We start from the raw sequence: 26,180 nt of genomic DNA on the forward strand, positions 1-26,180 counted from the left end.
TTTTTTTGCTCTGAGACCGGCATAATAATGTAATGAAACAAGGAGGGAGCAGGTTTTGAACCCTCAACATTTTGGCCCGAAGTCCAGCACGCTATCGCCTGTGCCCAAATGTATTAATTGGGGTTGGGGCCGATTGTGGCCAAAAACACTTTATCAACTGTAGTCTTCAACATGTCTTCAAAGGGGGAAAAGTATTATTATTAGTTTTTCACAAGCATAGTAGCAGGATGAGCTATTAGCTGAACAATAGTCTATTCAACCTTTACTAAAGAATTGTCTAATAGCCGAGCTAGGTGTGAAGCCCCTGCCCAACTTGAGCTAGGTGAAAATCCCCCCCCCCCCCCCCCCCAACTAATCATTTGTATCTATCGTTCCACATCTACAGTGGTTTCCGAAAGTATTCACCCCCCTTGGCATTTTTCCTATTTTGTTACTTTACAACCTGGAATTAAAATATATTTTTGGGGGGGTTTGTATTATTTTATTTACCAAACATGCCTACCACTTTGAAGATGCAAAATATATTTTTTGTGAAACAAGCAAGTAATAAAACAAACTATTCACCCCCCAGTCAATAATTTGTTGAGCCACCTTTTGCAGGAATTATAGCTGCAAGTCTCTTCGGGTATGTCTCTATAAGCTTGGCACATCTAGCCACTGGGATGTTTGCCCATTTTTCAAGGCAAAACTGCTCCAGCTCCTTCAAGTTGGATGGGTTCCACTGGTGTACAGCAAAACAGTCATACCACAGATTCTCAATTGGATTGAGGTCTGGTCTTTGACTAGGCCATTTCAAGACATTTAAATGTTTCCCAATAAACATCTCAATTGTTGCTTTAGCAGTATGCTTGGGATCATTGTCCTGCTCGAAGGTGAACCTCGGTCCCAGTCTCAAATCACTGGAAGACTGAAACAGGTTTCTCTCAAGAATTTCCCTGTATTTAGCACCATCCATCATTCCTTAAATTCTGACCAGTGACCACCTGCCAATGAAAAACATCCCTACAGCATGATGCTGCCACCACCATGCTTCACTGTGGGGATGATATTCTCAGGGTGATGAGAGGTGTTGGGTTTGCGCCAGACATAGTGTTTATCTTGATGGCCAAAAAGCTCAATTTATTCTAATCTGACCAGAATACCTTCTTCCATATGTTTGGGGAGTCTCCCACATGCCGTTTGGCTAACACTTTAAGCAATGGCTTTTTCCTGGCCACTCTTCTGTAAAGCCCAGCTCTGTGGAGTGTACGGCTTAAAGTGGTTCTATGGACAAATACTCCAATCTCCGCTGTGAAGCTTTGCAGCTCCTTCAGGGTTATCTCTGGTCTCTTTGTTGCCTCTCTGATTAATGCCCTCCTTGCCTGGTCCGTGAGTTTTGGTGGGCGGCCCTCTCTTGGCAGGTTTGTTGTGGTGACATTCTTTATTTAATGGTGCTCCGTAGAATGATCAAAGTTTCAGATATTTTTTTAATAACCCAACCCTGATCTGTACTTCTTTACAACTTTATCCCTGACCTGTTTGGAGCGCTCATTGGTCTTCATGGTGCCCCTTGCTGAGTGGTGTTGCAGACTCTGGGGCATTTCATAACAGGTGTATATATACTGAGATCATGTGACACTTAGATTGCACACAGGTGGAATTTATTGTACTAATTATGTGACTTCTGAGGTAATTGGTTGCACCAGATCTTATTTAGGGGTTTCATAGCAAAGGGGGTGAATACATATGCACGCACCACTTTTCCGTTTTAATTTTTTTATAATTTTTTTGAAAGAAGTAATTATTTTCATTTCACTTCACCTATTTGGACTATTTTGTGTATGTCTATTACATGAAAAAAAAATACAAATAATTACAGGTTGTAATGCAACAAAATAGGAAAAACGCCAAGGGGGATGAATACTTTTGCAAGGCAATATACCTACATGTATCTACCTACACACAGTTAGTGTTCTGAAATAAATAAATAAATATGTATTTATTTATTGGTCATGGCTCCCGAGTGGTGCAGCAGTCTAAGTCATTGCATCTCGGTGCAAGAGGCTTTAATACAGTCCCTTGTTCGAATTCAGGCTGTATCACATCCGACCATGATTGGGAGTTCCATAGGGCGGCGCACAATTGGCCCAGCGTCATCCGGGTTTGGGCGGAGTAGGCCGCCATTTGTAAATACGTTTTTTTTCTTACCTGACTTGCCTAGTTAAATAAAGGTTCAATTTAAAAAACAACTGGCGGCAATCAATAGGAGGTGAACAGAGGCTGGTGCTGAAAATATAGCTAACTTGTTATGCAAGTGTTGCACACCAACAGATGGAGAGAACCTACACCAGTCAAGCAATTCATTTCAACAATAATATTCATTTTAATTTGACTTTACAAACAACAAGAGGGCTTAATTGGAGTCTATTTCTTCAGAGCCTAGACCTATATACAATTACTTAACTGGATGAGGTAGGCTATTAGGCTTAACAGCCTAATAGAAGTAGGATTTATTTTATTAGCCCTACTTACAATTGCAACTGGTCAGAAATGTAGCATACTACATAAAACAATAGTTTAAAGAAAAAAATGTCTGCACGTTCTAACTAAAACAATGTAACTAATATTGAAAAGTGCACATTTGTAAATCCCAAACTCTAAAAGTAATTGGAAAGTTAGATACAAATTATGTGTGACACAATAAAGAATGTAAACAAGATGTAAACAAGATGTTATGTTTTTATTTACAGTAGTATGGACAACTGGAGGCATTTTGAAAACAGGTTTTCAAACTTGTTTTTCACAACTGTAGCAGGTGTAGCCCATCATGCAAATGTTTCCTATTAGCAGGACAATAGACTTTTTATAACCCGGCCACTGTTGTGAAAATCCCTCAACTTGCAATGTATTCGATGCTTAAGCACTCTAAAGTGTTACATTTCTAACTCAAAACAGCAGTACAGTATTTCTTCATCAACATCTTTATGCTTTCGTTAATAAAATAATGAGAAAAATGCATTCAAATGGGGATGTTTATATAAACTACATTTTAGTCGCACTTCCACCCAGCTCCACGACCACAGGTAAAACCTTGCTGAGATGAATGTATTTGTTGCATTGTTCTGTCGTCAATTTCTCTTGCCAAAACATCTTGATGGCCTTGACTAGTTCATCTTTGCTTGTCGGCTTGGCAGAGTTACGGATGAATGTTTTCAGTTGATGCCAAACAAGTTCGATCATGTTTAAATCAGGAAACCAACATGTATAGATTAATTATTATTATTGTTTTTTAAATTTTAGCCCTTTTTCTCCCCAATTTCGTGATATCCAATTGTTTTTAGTATCTACTATCTTGTCTCATCGCTACAACTCCCGTACGGGCTCGGGAGAGACGAAGGTTGAAAGTCATGCGTCCTCCGATACACAACCCAATCAAGCCGCACTGCTTCTTAACACAGCGCGCATCCAACCTGGAAGCCAGCCGCACCAATGTGTCGGAGGAAACACCGTTCACCTGGCAACCTTGGTTAGCGTGCACTGCGCTCGGCCCGCCACAGGAGTCGCTGGCGCGCGATGAGACAAGGATATCTCTACCGGCAAAGCCCTCCCTAACCCGGACGACGCTGGGCCAATTGTGCGTCGCCCCACGGACCTCCCGGTTGCGACAGAGCCTGGGCACGAACCCAGAGTCTCTGGTGGCACAGCTGGCGCTGCAGTACAGAGCAATTTTTTTTTTTTTAACATACCGTAGGCCTACCGAAGGTTTTGTAGGTCTTTTACTTATTTGTATTTAACCTTTATTTTACTACATAAAGGTCTACTTACTCTGCTGGCGTCTTGACCCAGTTTATGCCCTCATTTGCAATGCAAAACCTTGCGGCAGTGTGTTTTGGGTCATTGTCTGCATTTGGAGACGAAAAAATACATTTAGGTACAATAATAGAAATATACAGGTAAATAGGCCTTAAAAGTAACAAAATATTGCTATAATCCTACATAGAAATAAGTGATGTGTACCCAGAAACACCTCTCTGACAGGGTCCAGCATATCTCTGATTTCTTCATCGTTTTCATCAAGCCAGCTTCTTTCTATGTTGCTATCCGTTCCAGAGTTAGGACTGTAACCACCAGAGGACTTGAAAATGAGCCGGTGCTGAGAGGATACCCAAAACTAAAGGTATTTTGGTTTCAGAGCATTTTATATAAAAAAGAAGGTATATAGCAGATCAATGTGTAGGCATACTGTGTAATAAAATCGATAATTGTGTACTTTAAACCTGTTATCAAATAAACGTAAGGTATGCTTTCGCCGTAAAGCATTTCTTAAATCTGACACCGTGGTTGGATTCACAAGAAGTTAATCTTTAAACCTGTGTAAAATATGTTTTGTTTTCTGAATTTTTATAATGAGTATTTCTGTATTTGAATTTGGCGCTCTGCAATCTCACTGGCTGTTGGCCAGAATCTATAGCCTAAATCGCTATTTGTGATTTTATGAAGCCTGTGCTGGTTTAAAAATATGTTGATCTGGGACGCTGTCCTCAAACAATCGCATGGCATGCTTTCGCTGTAAAGCCTATTGTAAATCGGACAATGCAGTAAGATTAACAAGAATTTAAGCTTTTAACTTCTGGATGCACCCATCCCTTTAGCGGGATCCTTTTCATCAACATCCGCTCAATTGCAGAGCGCCAAATTCAAATTAAATTACTAAAAATATAAATTTATATTAATTTTCATGAAATCACACGTGCAATATAGCAAAACACAGGTTGTTGATAATCCACCTGGCGTGTCAGATTTCAATAAAGCTTTTCGGCGAAAGCATAACAAGCGTTTATGTAAGAACATCTCTCTCAGTCGACAAAATATTACAAACAGCTAGCAGCCAAGTAGATTGGTCATGAAAGTAAGAAAAGCAATAAATTAAATCACTTACCTTTGATGATCTTCGGATGTTTGCACTCACGAGACTCCCAGTTACACAATAAATGTTCCTTTTGTTCCATAAAGATTATTTTTATATCCAAAATACCTCCATTTGTTTGGCGCGTTATGTTCAGAAATCCACAGGCTTGAGCGGTCACGACATCGCAGACTAAAATTCCAAATAGTATCCGTAAAGTGCGTCGAAAGATGTTAAATGTTTTTTATAATCAATCCTCAGGTTGTTTTTACAGTATTTAATCGATAATATGTTAACCGGAATGTAGCTTCTTCCATAGGCGAAAGAGAGAAAATGGCTGTTGCGCATGAAAAACTCTGCTGGGACACAGCCATCGCTCATTTGTCAAAATAAAAGCCTGAAACTATGTCTAAAGACTTCACAGCTTGAGGAAGCCATAGGACAATTAATCTGGTTGATATCCCTTTAAATGGAGGCAAGGCATCCATTGGAACAGAGCGCTTTCAGCACCTCCTTGTTGGATTTTCCTCAGGTTTTTGCCTGCAATAGCAGTTCTGTTATACTCACAAGCAATATTTTGACAGTTTTGGAAACTTTAGAGTGTTATATTATATGCATATTCTATTTTCTGGGCCTGAGAAATAGGCTGTATGTTTTTTTTGTTGCCAAAAACGGAAATACTGCCCCCTACACTCAAGAAGTTAACCGATAAAAGACAATTGTATGTACCTAGATGTTTAATATCCATAATCTTTAAGATTATTTATTTGAATTACACGCCCTCCAATTTCACCAGAAATTGTCGACAGGTGTCCCGCTGACGGGACACCTAGCCCAAAGATTAAGCTAGATTCTTAAAATGTGTACGCCTCATTTGTATGTTGGAGTCACTTTTCATTCTCAATTGATCTACCGTTTCTATCACAGGTCACTGTAATCTATGGGGGCTCAGGGCGGTACCATTCTGCTCATCTGATGAAGGTGCTCATGGGTGAGGAACGAGATGGAGTCACTACTCCTTCCTGTCGGGGAATTGAACCCCGGTCACGCACGTGCCCTGCGGGGATTCTTTAGCTAAATAGCCCAGTACTGTACTGCCGGCATATTTTCCGTTCCATCCTAATGGAAACCCAGAAGGTTTTTAGTTTTTCTTGGAATATAAAAAAATATAATATTAATCAAATGAATTAAGCAAGTACCAGTTAAAAGTTTGGACCCACCTACTAATTCCAGGATATTTCTTTATTTTTTACTATTTTCTACATTGTAGAATAATAGTGAAGACATCACAACTATGAAATAATACATATGGAATCAGTTAAAAACAAATTCTTATTTACAAGGACAGCTTACTCCTTCCTCCCCATCGGGGATTTGAATCCCGGTCTTCCGGGATGTAAGGAATTAGGCACGTTCCCATGTTTACTACAGTATGTATTGTAGAATGCACAGAAGCATAATAAACACATTTTGTTAATAATATAATGATAAAAATACTCTTTCAAATTGCAGATGTTGATTTAGTTATGGATCCATAACGAATTACTATGGAATAAATATCACTGATTTACAGAAATATTGGAAAAAAGTTGTCGAATGAAGGCAAACAATTTAGAATGCTCCAATCCTGTAGCCTTCTCCTGACTGTCACATTGTACAGCGCCATATTTTCCATTCCAAGAGGGTTTCGTTTTTTGTTTTTCTCTGAATAGAAACATCATAATATTAATCAAATTAATTAAGCCAAATGTCTTATCAATCCCATATACTATGTTATTACAAAAAGGTTTTAAATTCTCTGATAATGCCAATGCAGAAGACTATCAAATGCTTCTCAAAGATGTCCTCTGGTGGTCAAACTAGCAATAAGTTGCATTAACCTCTCTGCGCACGGAAATTTGACAAAATACGGTGATCGCTTCATAAATAGTCATATATTAAACATTCATGAAAATACAAGTGTCTCACATGCTTTGAAAGCCTAGAATATTGCTAATCCAACTGCGTTGTCAGATTTAAAAAAATGATTTATTGCGAAAGAATACGATGCGTTTATCTGAGGATAGAGCTCCATAAAAAAACAACGATTTCAACCAGCACAGATGTAACAAAATCACAAACTGCAATAAAATAAATAGTTTACCTTTGACGATCTTCCTCTGTTTGCAATCCCAATGCTCATTGTTTGATCAAATCCATTTTTATAGCCTAACACGAAACATTTTGTGAACCGCTTGTGTCGTGAATTCCGTCTCATTCCAATTTCGATGACACACTCGAGGTAAATACACACACAGAACGTGACTTTTCCAGTCATGTTTGGTTTCATTGCAATTAACTGGTTTGTTTGTAACACAACCAAACCTGATGGGTCATTTCGCGGGACGTATTGACTGTAAGAAACCGATTTGAAGACAACAAGTAATGACATCATTGTGCACCAATGATTTGCCCGCTGTTTCGTTGATTGACTGTATTTTAACCCAATGACCACTGATCGTCTTGAAATCTAGCTGGGTAGATAGCCAATGACCTGAGGTAAACGGCAATATGTAATGTTTATGTGTTGGAAGACCAACCCATGGAGTAAACTCCGACGTAAAGAGGGTCATTCGCCAATGAAGTTTCATTACGGAAGGAGCAACGCATGTTGCACACAGCGGTGTTTTGGTAAAGCGCATATTCAGCTGTTTATATATCAATCAGTATGGTGACTAAGTCAGGGAAATCTAAGTCTAGATATACAGATGTACACACAATTTGGACTGGTAAGTTCTTCTCATGCTAATGCCGTTGTTTGAAATTAATAATATAAAATATTATTTGTGAATTTGAGGCTGTTGAGGGGAGGGCAGGCCCACAACAATGGCCAAAGTGAAATGGAGACAGTAGATACAGCTGGTCTGTTGTAATATAATAAAGACAGTAGATCTAGCTAGTCTGTCATAATATAATGGAGACAGATCTAGCTGAAATGTCATAATATAAAATAGACAGTAGATCTAGCTGGTCTGTCATAATATAAATGAGACAGTAGATCTAGCAGGTCTATAATAATATATCCAACCTTATGTTCCCTGTACTCTATATATATCTGTTTATTATACCTGTTGATACAGGGCTCATATGTGAAACTATTCTAACTGGACATTTTCTTTCACAGTGACACTGACTCCGAATGGGAGCCCCCAGTGCCAAGGTGTCCGTTCATCCAGCTCCTGCCACAAGTGGTGTTCATCTGCGCAAATGTATTTCTGCAGGCATGGATGTACTATGGCACCTGGCATCAGCAGCATAATATTGTGTCGAGGACTGAGGGTCTTCCAAATATTGAAAGTGTTATTTTGTAAATGTATATATTTTTTCTTCATGTTTTTTCTCTCTTTTTTTTGGGGGGGGGGGGGTGTTAGAATACCATTTTGGTATTTTGTATATAGTTATTCCATTTCAAAATGTATAACTTCACCAATTTGGCCATTTGGGTACATTTTGGCTACTTGAGTGGGACACCTGGGTCACTTCATGTCATGTAGCACACTCATTTTGGAAGTTATCATTCTGAAACTTTGCACAAGTACTGTTGCCCTCTATTGTTTTTCACTGAAATTGTCCCCATCATCCTATCTGAATGTTTGTTTTATCTTGTTCATTTTAAAGATGATGATATAACAATATCAATAAAAAACATGTTTTTTTTCATTGTATTATCTAAACCAGATATATTGTGTTATATTCTCCTACATTCAATTCACATTTACACAAACTTCAGAGTGTTTTCTTTCAAATGGTACCAAGAATATGCATATCCTTGGTTCTGTGCCTGAGCTACAGGCTGTTAGATTTGGGTATGTCTTCAGGCGGGAATTGAAAAAAGTAGGGGGTAGCTCTAAGGATTTATTAACAGAAAAAATGGCTGACAAATAGATAACATGCCACAGAATGCTGCAGCAGCACCAGGGTGTGCCGCAGTATGACAACTTTTAAAGGAGGAACCACTATAGATCTATTTGCTTTCTCTCACTATGTATGTGCTTGTCTGACTGTTTCCCTCTCTGCTGCTTCCATCTTTCATACTGCTTTCTTTCTCCTGTCAACATTCATTTTGTTCTTGAATTTATTAATCATCATTACTATGGCTTTATGGTAGTAATGATAGAGCAGAGACACAGATCTTTTACATTAGTGCAGATGAAGGGAAGGAGACGAAGAGAGTATACTATACTATATACTTTATACAATATTATTGTATAGACTGTCTACTATTGGCATGTACTATTCTTTCTCTCCCCTAGTTCCTGCGTCTCTCGTGGGACACCCCTCCTTCCATCGTCTACACACTGATGACGGCCCACTGGGGGCTACCTCCGCCCAACCTGGTGGTGTCAGTGGTGAGCGGGGAGGGGAGAGCAAAGGTCAAGACGTGGGTACGGGAGGTCCTGAGGCAGGGATTGGTCAAAGCCTCCCAGAGCACAGGTACTGATGGAACCGCCTCCTCTCCTTACTCAATGGCACTTTCTGAACACGCATGTGCATCATTTATATTCCATTCAGTCATGTCAATGTAACATTGACAGGTTTAAGCTACGACATGATACTCAAATTTTCCCTAACCCATCATGAGGTTGCTACAACCTAGCCTGTAACTGAAACTGTAACTGAAGACAATTCTCACATTACTGTATGACCTCTGCCTTGCACAACCGCTATACAACTCTCTCGCCGTGCAATACCACAGTGAGTGTGAGCATATTTATTGTTTTGTCTTGAACTCTTAGGCCTCAGAGGGACTTCTGAAGAACGACAAGTAGCTGGTGGCCTTGTCACTTCAGGAGAGAGGAAATGGTCATTGTACTCCAAATTAGTCCCATACCCCGAGGGGTGATAGGGAATCGTGGAACTCCACTACTGTTCTCAGCTGTCCCGCCCTCTACACTCTGACCCAGTGGTTACCAAAGTTGTACAAGCTGTGACCCACCTTTCTGATCCTTTTTGAATTTTCCCGTGACCCTTTGAATATACTAGGATGACTGAATATTTGGAAAACCTTGCTCTCAAACCTGTCATTATCATAAGAAGAAGTGGGGTCTTTCAAGACATACAATCGCATGAATTGTCTCCCCCCAAGGGGTTCATATCTCTAGGTATTCTGCTCCATCTAGCTTATTAGTAAGTGGGTTTATTATTATTTTTAAATTCACCTTTGCTGTGTTTCAGCCTCCTATGTTATGCAATATATAACGTTCCTTTAATATATATATATATATATATTTTTTACATTTAACCTTTATTTAACTAGGCAAGTCAGTTAAGAACAAATTCTTATTTACAATGATGGCCTACACCGCCAAACCCGGACGACGCTGGGGATTTGTGCGCCACTCTATGGGACTCCCAATCACGGGCCAGTTGTGACACAGCCTGGATTCAAACCAGGGTGTCTGTAGTGACACCTCAACCTCTGAGATGCAGTGCCTTAGACTACTGCGCCACTCAGGAGCCCTTTATATGAGACGCTCTGGATTTTAGCACTTCAATGAGAAGCTCTACTCCCACTATTACCACTCCCACACTCCAGCTTCACATACGACACCCACCATTATCTTGGTTAAAAGCTACTGCTGATGCAAGCACAAATAACTTTGAACTTAAGAGTGGGAGGAAAGAGAGAGTAATTGGCTCAGTACGGAGAAGTACGAGGAGAGGACAGATGTATTTAGACAATCAATAATCCTGAATTAAATATTGAAAATTATGACTAAAGAACCAGTGATAATGAGTGAGTGAGTTGCCATGACTTGTTTTTTGTAACATTTGGTCTCTATAAAAGTTGCCTCACCGTTCTACAAAATTGTTAAAGGAATTATATTCCTATTTGTTCATCAACCAATTCAATTATAACACTCTGTGCATTTCTAAGAATTTGTAAGATACTTATTTGCATAAAATGGACAGAGACCAGTCTCAAAATCAATCAATAGCGTTTATTCTCGAGAGTACTGATCATAATACAATGTACATTGGTTTATATCACATTTCGTCATAGTGTTTTGAAGTCTGCTCCTCCTTCTCTCCGATATAATGGCGAAATAGTTCACAAGCCTTCCCACATTGTCTGCCACCTGTTAAACAATCTACTACAAGCCCAAAGTCTCTCCCCACCCTGGGTAGAGACAGGAAGTCCTGTAAGGAACACAGCATTCCAGCCAGTCTGACGATAGCTCCATTCGTTGCTAACAAGGAACAGACAGTCCTTCTAATTCTGGACGAAAACTACACACATTACATTCAGTATTATGATTATAATAAGATTCATACATCCATACAGTAACATAGTAGTATTCTGTTTAGTCATAGTTCTGATTTCTGATTGCATACATAATTTAGTCATTATTCATAAAAATCCCTTAACAAAAATCTACAACATTAGGCCTACTCAGTTGTTTTCCTAGAAAGCAACTGACAATGACAGAATCGTCTGCTAACTTTATTAGCTATTTCTCTTGAATCATATTTGCTCCAAGTAACCATCATTACTTGTCAATGTAATACCATCTTACCACTTTGAACTGGAAATATACTAGATCATGTAATAACATCCCATGATATTCTCCCCTCTCTTTCTTTCTCTCTCTCACACACACCTACTACAGGAGCGTGGATACTGACTGGAGGCCTGCGTGAGGGTGTAGGGAGGTGTGTAGGGGAAGCGGTAAGGGACCATGCCACCGCTGCCTCATCTGTCTCCCTGAACAAGGTGGTGGCTCTGGGCATCGCTCCCTGGGGCCTGGTCCACAACCGCCAGCAGCTGGTCAATCCGCAGGTAATGCACGCTATCGTGCCGAACCAAACTGCTAACTCAGATATTTCCTTTTCACATTGTCTTTTTCAGCATAGTTTAAGAAACTATGGTGGAAATGATGGTGGATATCTTGGCTTGGCTCGGCTCAGTTTTATTTTTTTATTTTTTTATTTCATCTTTATTTAACCAGGTAGGCCAGTTGAGAACAAGTTCTAATTTACAACTGCGAACTGGCCAAGATAAAGCAAAGCAGTGCGACACAAACAACAACACAGAGTTACACATGGAATAAACAAACGTACAGTCAATAACACATTAGGAAAAAAGTCTATATGCAGTGTGTGCAAATGGCATGAGGAGGTAAGGCAATAAATAGGCCATAGTATATAGGCCAAGTAATTACAATTCAGCAAATTAAGACTGGAGTGATAGATGTGCAGATGATGATGTGCAAGTAGAAATACTGGTGGGCAAAAGAGCAAAAAAGTCAATAAGAACAATATGGGGATGAGGTAGGTAGATTGGATGGACTATTTACAGATGGGCTGTGTACAGCTGCAGCGATTGGTTAGCTGCTCAGATAGCTGATGTTTAAAGTTAGTGAGGGAGATACGTCTCCAACTTCAGCAATTTTTGCAATTCGTTCCAGTCACAGTAGTATGAAAAGCCCTCATGTTCTGACCATGTCTTGTTTCCCCCTCTTCCAGGGTAGCTTCCCTGCTAGGTACTACTTCCAGAACACGTCCCGTGACTCATGTTGCCTGGACAACAACTACCAGGCCTTTCTTCTGGTGGATGATGGGAGTGTAGGCCGCAGAGGGGGCGAGGCAAGCTTCAGGGCCCGGCTGGAGGATTATATTTCCCATCAGCGCACAGGCATCTGGGGTGAGAGACGTTGGATTCAAATACGTCAATTTAGTCTATGTAATTCAGGCTAAACAAAAGCACGTGCCTCAGGTAAACCATGTGAGAAATAAGGGCACTACTTCCGTTGGAGGGCATCTTTATTTGAATCCATACTAGTATATGGTTTTAGCTTGTTGTTGCCACCTGACTGCGTGGCTTCATCCTATCCAAAATTCATCCTCCTCCTTTCTTGAAGTAATCACTCATCAGAATGACTGGACAATCATGTTAGATCAGTGATCACCTCATTGAAAGGGCCTCCTTTTGTCTCTGTTGGTTCTGGTTGAACTGGATAGGTTAAAGCCAGGCTGTCAGGTGGCAACACCAAGCTATTACCATATTACTTATACTAGTATTCATTTGAATTCTAGAGGATGATTAATCTTGCGTTACCACAGGGGTTCTAAATACTTCTGGCACTTCTTTGGACACTGTGTTAACTAACCTCCAGACGAGCTTCAATGCCATACAACTCTCCTTCCGTGGCCTCCAACTGCTCTTAAATGCAAGTAAAACTAAATGCATGCTCTTCAACCGATCGCTGCCCGCACCTGCCCGCCCGTCCAGCATCACTACTCTGGACGGTTCTGACTTAGAATATGTGGACAACTACAAATACCTAGGTGTCTGGTTAGACTTTAAACTCTCCTTCCAGACTAACATTAAGCATCTCCAATCCAAAATTAAATCTAGTATCGACTTCCTATTTTGCAACAAAGCATCCTTCACTCATGCTGCCAAACATACCCTCGTAAAACTGACTATCCTACCGATCCTTGACTTCGGCGATGTCATTTACAAAATAGCCTCCAACACTTTACTCAGCAAATTGGATGCAGTCTATCATAGTGCCATCCATTTTGTCACCAAAGCCCCATATACTACCCACCACTGCGACCTGTATGCTCTCGTTGGCTGGCTCTCGGTGGCTGGCCCTCGCTTCATATTCGTCGCCAAACCCATTGGCTCCAGGTCATCTGTAAGTCTTTGCTAGGTAAAGCCCCACCTTATCTCAGCTCACTGGTCACCATAGCAGCACCCACCCGTAGCACGCGCTCCAGCAGGTATATTTCCCTGGTCACCCCCAAAGCCAATTCGACTTTTGGCCGCCTTTCCTTTCAGTTCTCTGCTGCCAATGACTGGAACGAATTGCAAAAATCACTGAAGCTGGAGACTCATATCTCCCTCACTAACTTCTGCACATCTTCTGCACATCTATCACTCCAGTGTTTAATTGCTAAATTGTAATTATTTTGCCACTATGGCCTATTTATTGCCTTACCTCCCTTATCTTACCTCATTTGCACACACTGTATATAGACTTTTTCTATTGTGTTATTGACTGTATGTTTGTTCATTCCATGTGTAACTCTGTGTTATTGTTTGTGTCGCACTGCTTTGCATTATCTTGTCCAGGTCGCAGTTGTAAATGAGAACTTGTTCTCAACTGGCCTACCTGGTGAATTAAAATAAATAAATAAAAAGGTCCCCCCCAAAAAATGTATTGAAAAAGATATGTATATAGTAACTTAAAAAAATTAAATAATCAATGGCATTATAACCATTCAATGCTGTTATTATAGTCTATGACCTCTGACATCACCTAGTTGTCTACTGAAATGCCTAGAGTAGCTATTGCATTTTCAGGTTGACATCGTGAAAGTGCACACTATGCCATCCTGTGGTGATAGAACAGCACTGCATGCATGATAATACGATTTTACAACTATGGCATCTGTTGGACCTCAGCCATGGCATAGTCTAGTTCTTCTGCCAAGTGTAGGAGAGCATGCCGGGCTAGCCATTACATGTCACATCATGTCTTTTCAATGAGCTTATCAAAAAGTAAATGCAAGCACACAGAGTTGAAAAGGTCATCTTAGACGATGAATTCTTTGAGTGCAGTGACACACATTAACAAAACGCATTGCGCTAAAAACTTTGGTATACTTAACATTATGTTTCTCTTATCTGTGTAGGAACCCTGTAAAACACTAGTGCTTTCTTAGTTTACCTGCCACAAATAGTCATGTATAGCCAACAGAAACTTTTGAGAAATTTCAAGCTGTTACTCAGTTGTTTTTGTTGGAAGTTGTAATCATTTCTGAACGTCTGTCTGTCAGGCAGTGGAAGCATTGACATCCCCGTCCTGTGCATGCTGATATCAGGAGAGACAACCATGCTGGAGGTACAATCACATGACTTAATTTCTTATAGTCTGAGTAGTTTTATTTACAAACCCTTTTTGATGATCAATCTATTAGTTGCTCATTGCTATCTGTGTATATTGCAAGGCTTGTATATCACCCTCCCCTCTTCCCTCTCTCTCCTTCCCAGCGGTTGGATCTCTCTCTGAGGAACTCCATGCCCTGGCTGGTGCTGGCGGGGTCGGGTGGTGTGGCCGACCTCGTCAGTGACGTCCTGGAGAGCCTATCGTCTGCGCCCCCTGTCCTGTCCTCCACCGAGGGGGAGGGTGAGGCGGGACCTAGTGTGGACCTTAAAGACAGAGTGGCCGAGAGGGTTAGGAAGCACTTTCCGTCCGAAACAGAGATAGACAAACTGGTAGAACGGGTAAGAGCAGGGGAGAATGTGTGACAGTCTTTTGCTGCACAGGGTAATTTTCTCATGGTCTTTCACGGCTTCCTCTCTTCATCTCCTTTCCCTCATTACCACAAACAGGTGTAAGGATTGGATAGGTTTTGAAAAGCCCGACCACAATAAAGAGCCTCTCAAATATTGCCCTTGAACAGTGTTTGCCAAACTGGTCATCATACTATTTTCACCTACACCTCAGCATCTCTCCTCCTATCCCATGTTCACAGGTTCTGAGCATCTACCTGAACAGGGATCTGATCACTGTCTACCATGGAGAGCAGGAGGGACCAGATGACTTTGACACGGTCTTGCTCAAAGCCTTGGTTAGAGGTATGATACACCGTATCACCCCTGTTTCGCGAATGCAAGCATTGCATGAGTGGAATAATTTGACTTCAGCCCATATGTATCCACAGTTCACACTGCTGATCCATACTGTATAAGCTGATGCAGGACATAATTCCAAATCAAATCAAATGTTATTTGTCACATGAACCGAATAAAACAGGTGTAGACCTTACAGTGAAATGCTTCCAAGCCCTTAACCAACAATCCAGTTTTAAGAAAAATACAAAAAAAGTAAGAAATAATAGAAACAAATTATTAAAGTGCAGCAGTAAAATACCAATAGCGAGGCTATATACCTGTATACCATCACGTGTACCGGTACAGAGTCAATGTGCTCCGGTTAGTCAAGTTAATAGAGGTAATATGTACATGTAGGTAGAATTATTAAAGTGACTATGCATAGATAATAACAGAGAGTATTTTTAGAGCATTCCTCTGACACTGTCTGGTATAGAGGTCCGGGATGGCAGGAAGCTTGGCCCCGGTGATGTACTGGGCCGTACACACTACCCTCTGTAGTGCCTTGCGGCCGGAAGCCAAGCAGTTGCCATACCAGAAAGTGATGCATCCTATCAGGATGCTCTTGATGGTGCAGCTGTAGAATATTTTGAGGATCTGAGGACCCATACCAAATCTTTTCAGTCTCCTGAGGGGGAATAGGTGTTGTTGTGCCCTCTTCACGACTGTCTTGGTGTGCTTGGACCATGTTAGTTTGTTGGTGATGTGGACCTGCTCTACTACAGCCCGTCGATGAGAATGGGGTCGTGCTCGGTCCTCCTTTTCCTGTAGTCCAATATCATCTCCTTTGTCTTGATCACGTTGAGGGAGAGGTTGTTGTCCTTGCACTACATGGTCAAGTCTCTGACCTGCTCACTATAGGCTGTCTCATCGTTGTCGGTGATCAGGCCTACAACTGTTGTGTCATCGGCAAATTTAATGATGGTGTTGGAGTCGTGCCTGGCCATGCAGTTATGAGTGAACAGGGTGTACAGGAGGGGACTGAGCCCGCACCCCTGAGGGGCCCCCGTGTTGAGGATCACCGTGGCGGATGTGTTGTTACCAACCCTTACCACCTGGGGGCGGCCTGTTAGGAAGTCCAGGGTCCAGTTGCAGAGGGAGGTGTTTAGTCCCAGGGTCCGTAGCGTAGTGATGAGCTTTGAGGGCACTATGGTGTTGGAATGCTGAGCTGTAGTCAATGAATAATATTCTCACATAGGTGTTCCTTTTGTCCAGGTGTGAAAGGGCAGTGCAATAGAGATTGCATCATCTGTGGATCTGTTGGGGCGGTATGCAAATTTGAGTGGGTCTAGGGTTTCTGGGATAATGGTGTTGTGAGCCATGACCAGCCTTTCAATGCACTTCATGGCTACAGATGTGAGTGCTACGGGTTGGTAGTCATTTAGGCAGGGTACAGAGTGGCATAGGCAAGATGCAGTAGATGGTATCGAGTACAGTATATACATATGAGATGAGTATGTAAACAAAGTGGCATAGTTTAAAGTGGCTAGTGATACATGTATTACATAAAGATGCAGTAGATGATATAGAGTACAGTATATACGTATACATATGAGAAATAATGTAGGGTATGTAAACATGATATTAAGTAGCATTGTTTAAAGTGGCTAGTGATATATTTTACATCAATTCCCATCAATTCCCATTATTAAAGTGGCTGGAGTTGAGTCAGTGTTTTGGCAGCAGCAGCCACTCAATGTTAGTGTGGGCTGTTTAACAGTCTGATGGCCTTGAGATAGAAGCTGTTTTTCAGTCTCTCGGTCGCAGCTTTGATGCACCTGTACTGACCTCGCCTTCTGGATGATAGCGGGGTGAACAGGCAGTGGCTCGGGTGGTTGTTGTCCTTGATGATCTTTATGGCCTTCCTGTGACATCGGGTGGTGTAGGTGTCCTGGAGGGCAGGTAGTTTGTCCCCGGTGATGCGTTGTGCAGACCTCACTACCCTCTGGAGAGCCTTACGGTTGTGGGCGGAGCAGTTGCCGTACCTGGCGGTGATACAGCCCGACAGGATGCTCTCGATTGTGCATCTGTAGAAGTTTCTGAGTGCTTTTGGTGACAAGCCGAATTTCTTCAGCCTCCTGAGGTTGAAGAGGCGCTGCTGTGCCTTCTTCACGATGCTGTCTGTGTGGGTGGACCAATTCAGTTTGTCTGTGATGTGTACGCAGAGGAACTTAAAACTTACTACCCTCTCCACTACTGTTCCATCGATGTGGATAGGGGGGTGTTCCCTCTGCTGTTTCCTGAAGTCCACAATCATCTCCTTAGTTTTGTTGACGTTGAGTGTGAGGTTATTTTCCTGACACCACACTCTGAGGGCCCTCACCTCCTCCCTGTAGGCCGTCTCGTCGTTGTTGGTAATCAAGCCTACCACTGTTGTGTCGTCCGCAAACTTGATGATTGAGTTGGAGGCGTGCGTGGCCACGCAGTCGTGGGTGAACAGGGAGTACAGGAGAGGGCTCAGAACGCACCCTTGTGGGGACCCCAGTGTTGAGGATCAGCGGGGTGGAGATGTTGTTACCTACCCTCACCACCTGGGGGCGGCCCATCAGGAAGTCCAGTACCCAGTTGCACAGGGCGGGGTCGAGACCCAGGGTCTCGAGCTTGAGGACGAGTTTGGAGGGTACTATGGTGTTAAATGCTGAGCTGTAGTCGATGAACAGCATTCTCACATCGGTATTCCTCTTGTCCAGATGGGTTAGGGCAGTGTGCAGTGTGGTTGAGATTGCATCGTCTTTGGACCTATTTGGGCAGTAAGCAAATTGGAGTGGGTCTAGGGTGTCAGGTAGGGTGGAGGTGATATGGTCCTTGACTAGTCTCTCAAAGCACTTCATGATGACGGAAGTGAGTGCTACGGGGCGGTAGTCGTTTAGCTCAGTTACCTTAGCTTTCTTGGGAACAGGAACAATGGTGGCCCTCTTGAAGCATGTGGGAACAGCAGACTGGGATAGGGATTGATTGAATATGTCCGTAAACACACCAGCCAGCTGGTCTGCGCATGCTCTGAGGGCGCGGCTGGGGATGCCGTCTGGGACTGCAGCCTTGCGAGGGTTAACACGTTTAAATGTTTTGCTCACCTCGGCTGCAGTGAAGGAGAGTCCGCATGATTTGGTTGCGGGCCGTGTCAGTGGCACTGTATTGTCCTCAAAGCGGGCAAAAAAGTTATTTAGTCTGCCTGGGAGCAAGGCATCCTGGTCCGTGACTGGGCTGGTTTTCTTTTTGTAATCCGTGATTGACTGTAGACCCTGCCACATACCTCTTCTGTCTGAGCCGTTGAATTGCGATTCGACTTTGTCTCTATACTGACACTTAGCTTGTTTGATTGCCTTGCGGAGGGAATAGCTACACTGTTTGTGTTCGGTCATGTTTCCGGTCACCTTGCCCTGATTAAAAGCAGTGGTTCGCGCCTTCAGTTTCACGCGAATGCTGCCATCAATCCACGGTTTCTGGTTTGGGAATGTTTTAATCGTTGCTATAGGAACGACATCTTCAACGCACGTTCTAATGAACTCGCTCACCGAATCAGCGTATTCGTCAATGTTGTTGTTTGACGCAATACGAAACATATCCCAGTCCACGTGATGGAAGCAGTCTTGGAGCGTGGAATCAGATTGGTCGGACCAGCGTTGAACAGACCTCAGCGTGGGAGCTTCTTGTTTTAGCTTTTGTCTGTAGGCAGGGAGCAACAAAATGGAGTCGTGGTCAGCTTTTCCAAAAGGAGGGCGGGGCATGGCCTTATATGCATCGCGGAAGTTAGAATAGCAATGATCCAAGGTTTTACCAGCCCTGGTTGCGCAATCGATATGCTGATACAATTTAGGGAGTCTTGTTTTCAGATTAGCACAGGTGTGCCAAACTTGTAGTGTCATACCCAAGAAAACTCAAGGCTGTAATCGCTGCCAAAGGTGTGTCAACAAAGTACTGAGTAAAGGATCTGAACATTTATGTAAATGTGATTTTTCAGTTTTTTATATTTAATACATTTGCAAAACTTCTAAAGAACAGTTTTTGCTTAGTCATAATGGGGTATTGTGTGTAAAAATATTTCATCCATTTTAGAATAAGACTGCAATGTAACAAAATGTGGAAAAAGTCTAGGGGTCTGAATACTTTCCGAATGCACTGTACATGTTTTGTGATATCAAAAAATAACTATAATGAGTAGGAAATGCTACAATAGCCTACTATCAATAAAATATATTCTGCTTGTTGTCCTACTACAAATTATGTGGTAGGCCTATCGGTAAAAAAAATTGCCTAAAGAAAGTTTGTGTGTCACGTGTACTCCCTCTCCGGCCTCTAGGTCACCAGGCTGCTCATTTATGGCGCACACCTGTCACCATCGTTAAGTGCATTTGCACATAATGAAACTCACCTGGACTCCATCACCTTGATTACCTGCCCTTATATGCCACTCCCTTTGTTTTCTTCCCCATTCATCAAATGAGCATATATCATGTTATAAAAAACGGAAAAGACCTTTGGTTGGGCAAATTACTTATGATTCATGCCTGTTTAGTAGGCTAAGTATAATTCATGGTTGTATTTGGTTATGGTGTAGTCTACAAGGCTTCACCATAGGCCCAACAATCAGTCCAAGGTTTAAATTAGTAAATAACATACAGTATGTCTATGAATCCTATCATATTGTGATTATCTGTAATCACATTTTTGGTTGTCTCTTTAAATCTGCTAGGTAAATTAAGTAGCCTATCAAAATACCGTATCGTACCCACAAGCGAACCTTGTCCATCCTCCTGTGTCATCTTGTCATTAGCGGCAATTATTGTCTTTACTTGCTGCGCAGAGTTGGTTTGATGGAGTTGTTGTAATAGGCCTCTTCGTCTTGGGGGTTCAGAAAGGTTTTGGTAGCTCCTTGGGAGGTGATGATCAGTCTGGCAGGGTGAATTAGCCCGTGCTGGATCTCTGCCTCACATAGGTACACCCTGATATTGTTGTCAAGGCTCTCTTTTTGGTCATATCAGCAGTCATGTTGGGAAACATCTTTGCCTTCATCCCACAAAAGTTAATATCTAATTTCTTCCTTGACAACTGTATGATTGCGTGTTTGACCTGACAGCGCTGCATCCTCACGATCATCACGCGGGGTCAGCATGCCAAGATGGTTTCGATCCAATTCCGATGTGTGTTCTCCACTGCTGGTTCACTGGACAGTTCCTCAGCCTGGAACAGTTCTGTGAAGAATGCTGTCATGTAAGCTGTTGGATTTCCCTGTTCAATGCCGTTATCAAATCCTGTGGCACGAAGATTACATTTATGACTGCATTTCCAAAACTTCAAGCTTGTCAAGTTCAGTCACCCTGCCATCCACTTTAGGCATGGCTTCTTCAGCTATGGCTGTCTTCTCGTTTCATTCAGCAACTGATGTCCTAATTGTTTCCAGACTTGGTTGGAGCTTGTCTATTGCTGTGCCTATCTCTTCCTGTATGATAGAACAGATTCATTCAACTCATTTTCTCTCACTGCTGCTTGCGATCCCGATTCGGTGCCCACCATTGCGCCGACAGTGTGGTTTCTCGGTTTCTCTGAGGTGTCCGTGCTCACTCCATGCGACTGAAACAGGAAGTGATCTCTATTTGTATTTGAACTGTCATGACTCTCTCTCCTTGGTGAGGATCTAAGGCACAAGATTAGCTCGGCACAGGGCTGACAGCAGTGTAGGCTGGTGACTTGAAAAAATGAGGAGGATGGATGACCAATGGTATAGGAGCGGACCAAATGATAAAAAGCATTTGAAAAATCATCAAAGACAAATGATTTTAACCTAAAAGTTTAAGACATTTATAGTAAAATATTATGGGGAAGGGAATGAGAAGGCTACAGTGTTGGGAAGGGCAGCAGTGATTGAATGAGGGTATTTGGCGTGAGTAGAGGTGTTCAGAGGCTTCAGTGGCAAAAAAGTTTCATCATGGATGGATGGATGGTGCTGTAGAAGAGCCCAAATCCTCCACTAAGGGCAGGACAGGATTTGGCTGGGAAGACAAAAAAGCAATAAGACACAGTTAGACAAAAGAGCTAAGAATGAGTTAGTCCAAGCAAGAAGTAAATCACACTTGTGTGATAATGTGATTGTGTTTGTGTATGGGATTGACTCTACATAGTAATGAAGAAAATGTATAGGTGTACTCTCAGTGCTTGGAGAGGAAACATTCAATGTGCCAGTGGATAAAAGAGCATATGGGGAATAACAGACAGCAGAGGACCAGGGGGTTCAGTTCTTCAGAGGGGCATAGACTGTTCAGTTCTTCAGAGAACTAAACACCCCTATGCCCTCTGAAGAACTAAACAGCCCTGTGCCCTCTGAAGAACTAAACAGCCCTGTGCCCTCTGAAGAACTAAACAGCCCTGTGCCCTCTGAAGAACTAAACAGCCCCGTGCACTCTGAAGAACTAAACAGCCCCGGCTGTCCATGGAGCGTGGGGGAGTTACTGTTGAAAACCAAATGTTCATGAAACATAATTTCATAAACAATTAAACTAATTAAAACCTTATTATAATGGGGAAAACATGTTAAAGCCTTACTTTAAAGTTGAAGTCCATTCTTCTCATAGTCTGGTTGGCAAACTGGTCGATGGCCTTATACCAGTAAGGATCTTTCTGCAGTGATTTAAGAATTCTCCTCTCTATGGATACAATTACAAGGTTCCTCAGTGTCTCTTGTCCCATAGTGTTCTGAGAGTTGCAGCCTCTTGAGGTAGGAGAAGCTTCGCTCCACCCCAGCTGATGTTGCCCCCATAGTAGCAACTAGGCAGCCTGCACAGCTCAGGCATCGCTTAATCAAGTCCACTGCTCTTATAGTGCAGGATTGTGTCAGACAGCTTTGCAATGTTCCCTTGAATCTCCTCATCACAGTAAAACACTTGTTTTCAATCTTTCCTGATTACATTTTTTTCCAATAGTCTGCAATAGGCTTGTCAGAGCATCATCTGGGTTTTTTCTCTTGAATTAATCAAATTTACTACCATCTAACAACTCCAGGAATCGCATGCAGTTCAGGCTTTTGTACCTCTGTGCTATCTGAGACTTCATGTTATCATGAATTGAGTCATACAGTGCTTTGTAGGTGCCTTAGATCCTGAGTGCCCTGCCTACGCTTCCTCCTGTGCATGATGTCTGGCTCTCTTTCACGCTTGCTGTCTTCTCATATATGGCACTGAATGCTACATCAGACTTTTGCTCCTCCATTCTGCTTGTTCGATTCTCTATTATTTTACATTAGGCTACATCCATGGCTTTCTGCTGCACTATGTCAAACACAACATCTGTGTGAGCAAATATCTCCTCAAAAGTTAGAAGTTAAAAAAAAAAAAAAAAAAAATCTTCCAGCTTTGCCTTGAACCCATCTGCACATGACACAGTATCATCATCCATGGTAGGGTGCTCTATAATATGGGTGAAGGTGTCCATCAGTTGGTCATAGTTTTTCGCCACAGTGTTAACAATTCTAGAAGTTCAATTCTAACGTGTTGGTGCGTTTTTTGGTCAGCATGCACATCCAGCCTGTTCAAGCAACATCACCATCTTGTTCTTTAAAAAAAAAGTGGTGAAGCCGCCCAGTGTCGCAAAGAAAACCTTAACTTTGTGCTCTGACTCAGAACTAAATAGAGCCAGTATGCATAGCAGTGCACAAAAGTGGCACTCGGCGCTACACTCAGCAGCACCACCATTGGTTTGGGCAACAAGTTTCTTCTGAAGTTTAAACTCAGACATCTCAGAATTCACAAAGTCAAACACAGACTGCATCTCGCCCACATTACACTTAAAAAAGTAGCCCAAGAAACGTTCCTAAAGCCCTGATCATCCACATACTTGACGATAACTGACAACTGCGACCGACACAACTGCGAACGATATAAATGTGGGCAGTTATAATCTCCCTGCTTTTGTGATGCCGTATACCTGAACGATCAATGTTCTTCAGATCACAGTACCCCCTTTTCGCCCAAGACTGAGACTTTCCAAAAGGCAGGCAAGGCCAGCAATACAGGCGGCTTGATGAAAGGCTCCCTGTTAATCAGCTATACTTTTGACACCAATTGACATTGAACGCCCTCACCTTTTCATCCTTCTTCATGAAACTAATCTCAGGCAGAGGTCGACCCTCGTTTTTAATTCGTACCTTTTCCCGTGTACCCCGGAGAATGAAAGGGGTTCTTAAACAAAATGTCCACAACATTTTTGGTAGCGTTAGTCATTCTGTCGGAGAAACCTGCCTGCTCACGTTGCTAGCTACTGAAGATAGCAAGGCAAATTTAAATAAATTGCACTAACTGGACACAAAAATAAATTTATAAAACCAAGAAAACAAATTATAATATACCTCCTCCGTCTCCTGTAATTTGAAAAAGCTCATTTGAATTTAAGAATATCACAAAAATGCTCAACTATCACTCTTTACTCTTAACTCTATCCAACAATGTCACCAAGCTTCTCAACACATGCAGTTGAAGTCGGAAGTTAACATAAACTTAGGTTGGAGTCATTAAAACTTGTTTTTCAACCACTCCACAAATGTCTTGTTAACAAACTATAGTTTTGGCAAGTCGGTTAGGACATCTACTTTGTGCATGATACAAGTAATTTTTCCAACAATTGTTTACAGACAGATTATTTCACTTATAATTCACTGTATCTGGTTAACCTCACTAGGGTATGTGGGATGCTAGCCAGTGAAACTGCAGGGTGCCAAATTCAAAACAAAAGAAATCCCATAATTAGTATTTTATACCAATTTAAAGATACACTTGTTGTAAATCCAGCCACAGTGTCCGATTTCAAAAAGGCTGTACGACAAAAGCACACCAAACGATTATGTTTGGTCAGAGCCAAGTCACAGAAAAACACAGCCATTTTTCCAGCCAAAGAGAGGAGTCACAAAAAGTAGAAATAGAGAGATAATTAATCACTAACCTTTGATGGTCTTCATCAGATGACACTCATAGGACTTCATGTTACACAATACATGTATGTTTAGTTCGGTAAAGTTCATATTTATATCCAAAAATCTGAGTTTACATTGGTGCGTTATGTTCAGTTGTTCCAAAAGTCCAGTGATTTTGCAGAGAGCCACGTCAATTTACAGAAATACTCACAATAAACATTGCTAAAAGATACAACTGGAATTTTAGATCCACTTCTCCTTAACTTATTATGGCTGCAGTCCCGATATCGGGATAAGTGTCATCAACAACCGCTGAATAGCATAGCGCTACATACAATAAATATTACTATAAATATTTATATTCATGAAATCACAAGTGCAATATAGGAAAACACAGCTTAGCCTTTTGTTAATCCACCTGTCGTGTCAGATTTTGAAATGATGCTTTACAGCGAAAGCAATCCAAGCGTTTGTGTAAGTTTATCGATCGCACAATAAAACATTAAGTATACTTAGCATCAGGTGGCTCGGTCACGAAAATCAGAAAAGCAATCAAATTAATCGTTTACCTTTGATGATCTTCGGATGTTTTCACTCACGAGACTCCCAGTTACACAACAAATGTTCCTTTTGTTCCATAAAGATTATTTTTAGATCCAAAATACATCCGTTTGTTTGTCGCGTTATGTTCAGAAATCCACAGGAAAGAGCGGTCAAAACAACGCAGACAAATTCCAAATAGTTTCCAAAACGTCCACAGAAACATGTCAAACGTTTTTTATAATCAATCCTCAGGTTGATTTTAAAATATATAATTGATAATATATCAACCGCAAATGTCTTTCACAGTAGGAGAGGGAAAAGCAATACCTATCCAAACTCTGTTGCGCGAGCAAAACTCATATGACCACTTGACGCGATGTTATCGTTCTGGCTCATTTTTCAAAACAAAAGCCTCAAACTATGTCTGAAGACTGTTGACACCTTGATGAAGCGATAGGAAAGGGAATCTGGTTCATATCCCTTTAAATGGAGCAAAGGGAGGCTATGGAACATGGAATTTTCAAAATAGAAGCTACTTCCTGCTTTGATTTTCCTCAGGGTTTCGCCTGCAATATCAGTTCTGTTATACTCACAGACAATTTTTTTTGTGTTTTTTGTTGTTGTTGAATTTTACCCCTTTTTCTCACCAATTTCGTGGTATCCAATTGTTTTAGTAGTTACTATCTTGTCTCATCGCTACAACTCCCGTACGGGCTCGGGAGAGACTAAGGTTGAAAGTCATGCGTCCTCCGATACACAACCCAGCCAAGCCGCACTGCTTCTTAACACAGCGCGCATCCAACCCGGAAGCCAGCCACACCAATGTGTCGGAGTAAAACACGGTGCACCTGGCAACCTTGGTTAGCACGCACTGCGCCCGCCCCACCACAGGATGTTAGTAAATAAATAATTAAGCCAATTTGTGCATCGATTCATCACTTAGGTTATGGTTCGTGCAGATTTACGAAATCAACGACGTTCAGAATGAGACTGATATGAGGAAATTATTGATTGATGACTGGTATGATATCGATATATTCTTGAGTTCATTCGGGAAATGGTAACTGATTGATTAAATGAATCAGTTAAATAAATCTCGTGGGCCCCAAATTCCTAATGAGTTAATGTTTACATGATTCATTTCATTGAGTAATAATTAAATGTAGTAATTATTCAATGAATTGCAG

At 41.7% G+C, this 26,180-nt stretch overlaps 1 protein-coding gene across 1 annotated transcript in view; it reads left to right on the plus strand.

The window, feature by feature from the left end:
* LOC110491797 (transient receptor potential cation channel subfamily M member 4) overlaps positions 1 to 26,180 on the plus strand; it is a 103,882-nt gene that overhangs the window by 7,733 nt on the left and 69,969 nt on the right. The window contains exons 4-9 of the mRNA XM_021565561.3: positions 9,178 to 9,358; positions 11,536 to 11,705; positions 12,392 to 12,569; positions 14,714 to 14,778; positions 14,928 to 15,161; positions 15,413 to 15,515. Coding sequence (XP_021421236.3) covers positions 9,178 to 9,358; positions 11,536 to 11,705; positions 12,392 to 12,569; positions 14,714 to 14,778; positions 14,928 to 15,161; positions 15,413 to 15,515 — 931 coding nt within the window. The remainder of the gene's footprint in view (positions 1 to 9,177; positions 9,359 to 11,535; positions 11,706 to 12,391; positions 12,570 to 14,713; positions 14,779 to 14,927; positions 15,162 to 15,412; positions 15,516 to 26,180) is intronic.

This window comes from Oncorhynchus mykiss, chromosome 16 (assembly GCF_057628025.1).
Source record: "Oncorhynchus mykiss isolate SJ-2025 chromosome 16, ASM5762802v1, whole genome shotgun sequence".
NCBI classification, from domain to species: Eukaryota; Metazoa; Chordata; class Actinopteri; order Salmoniformes; family Salmonidae; genus Oncorhynchus; species Oncorhynchus mykiss.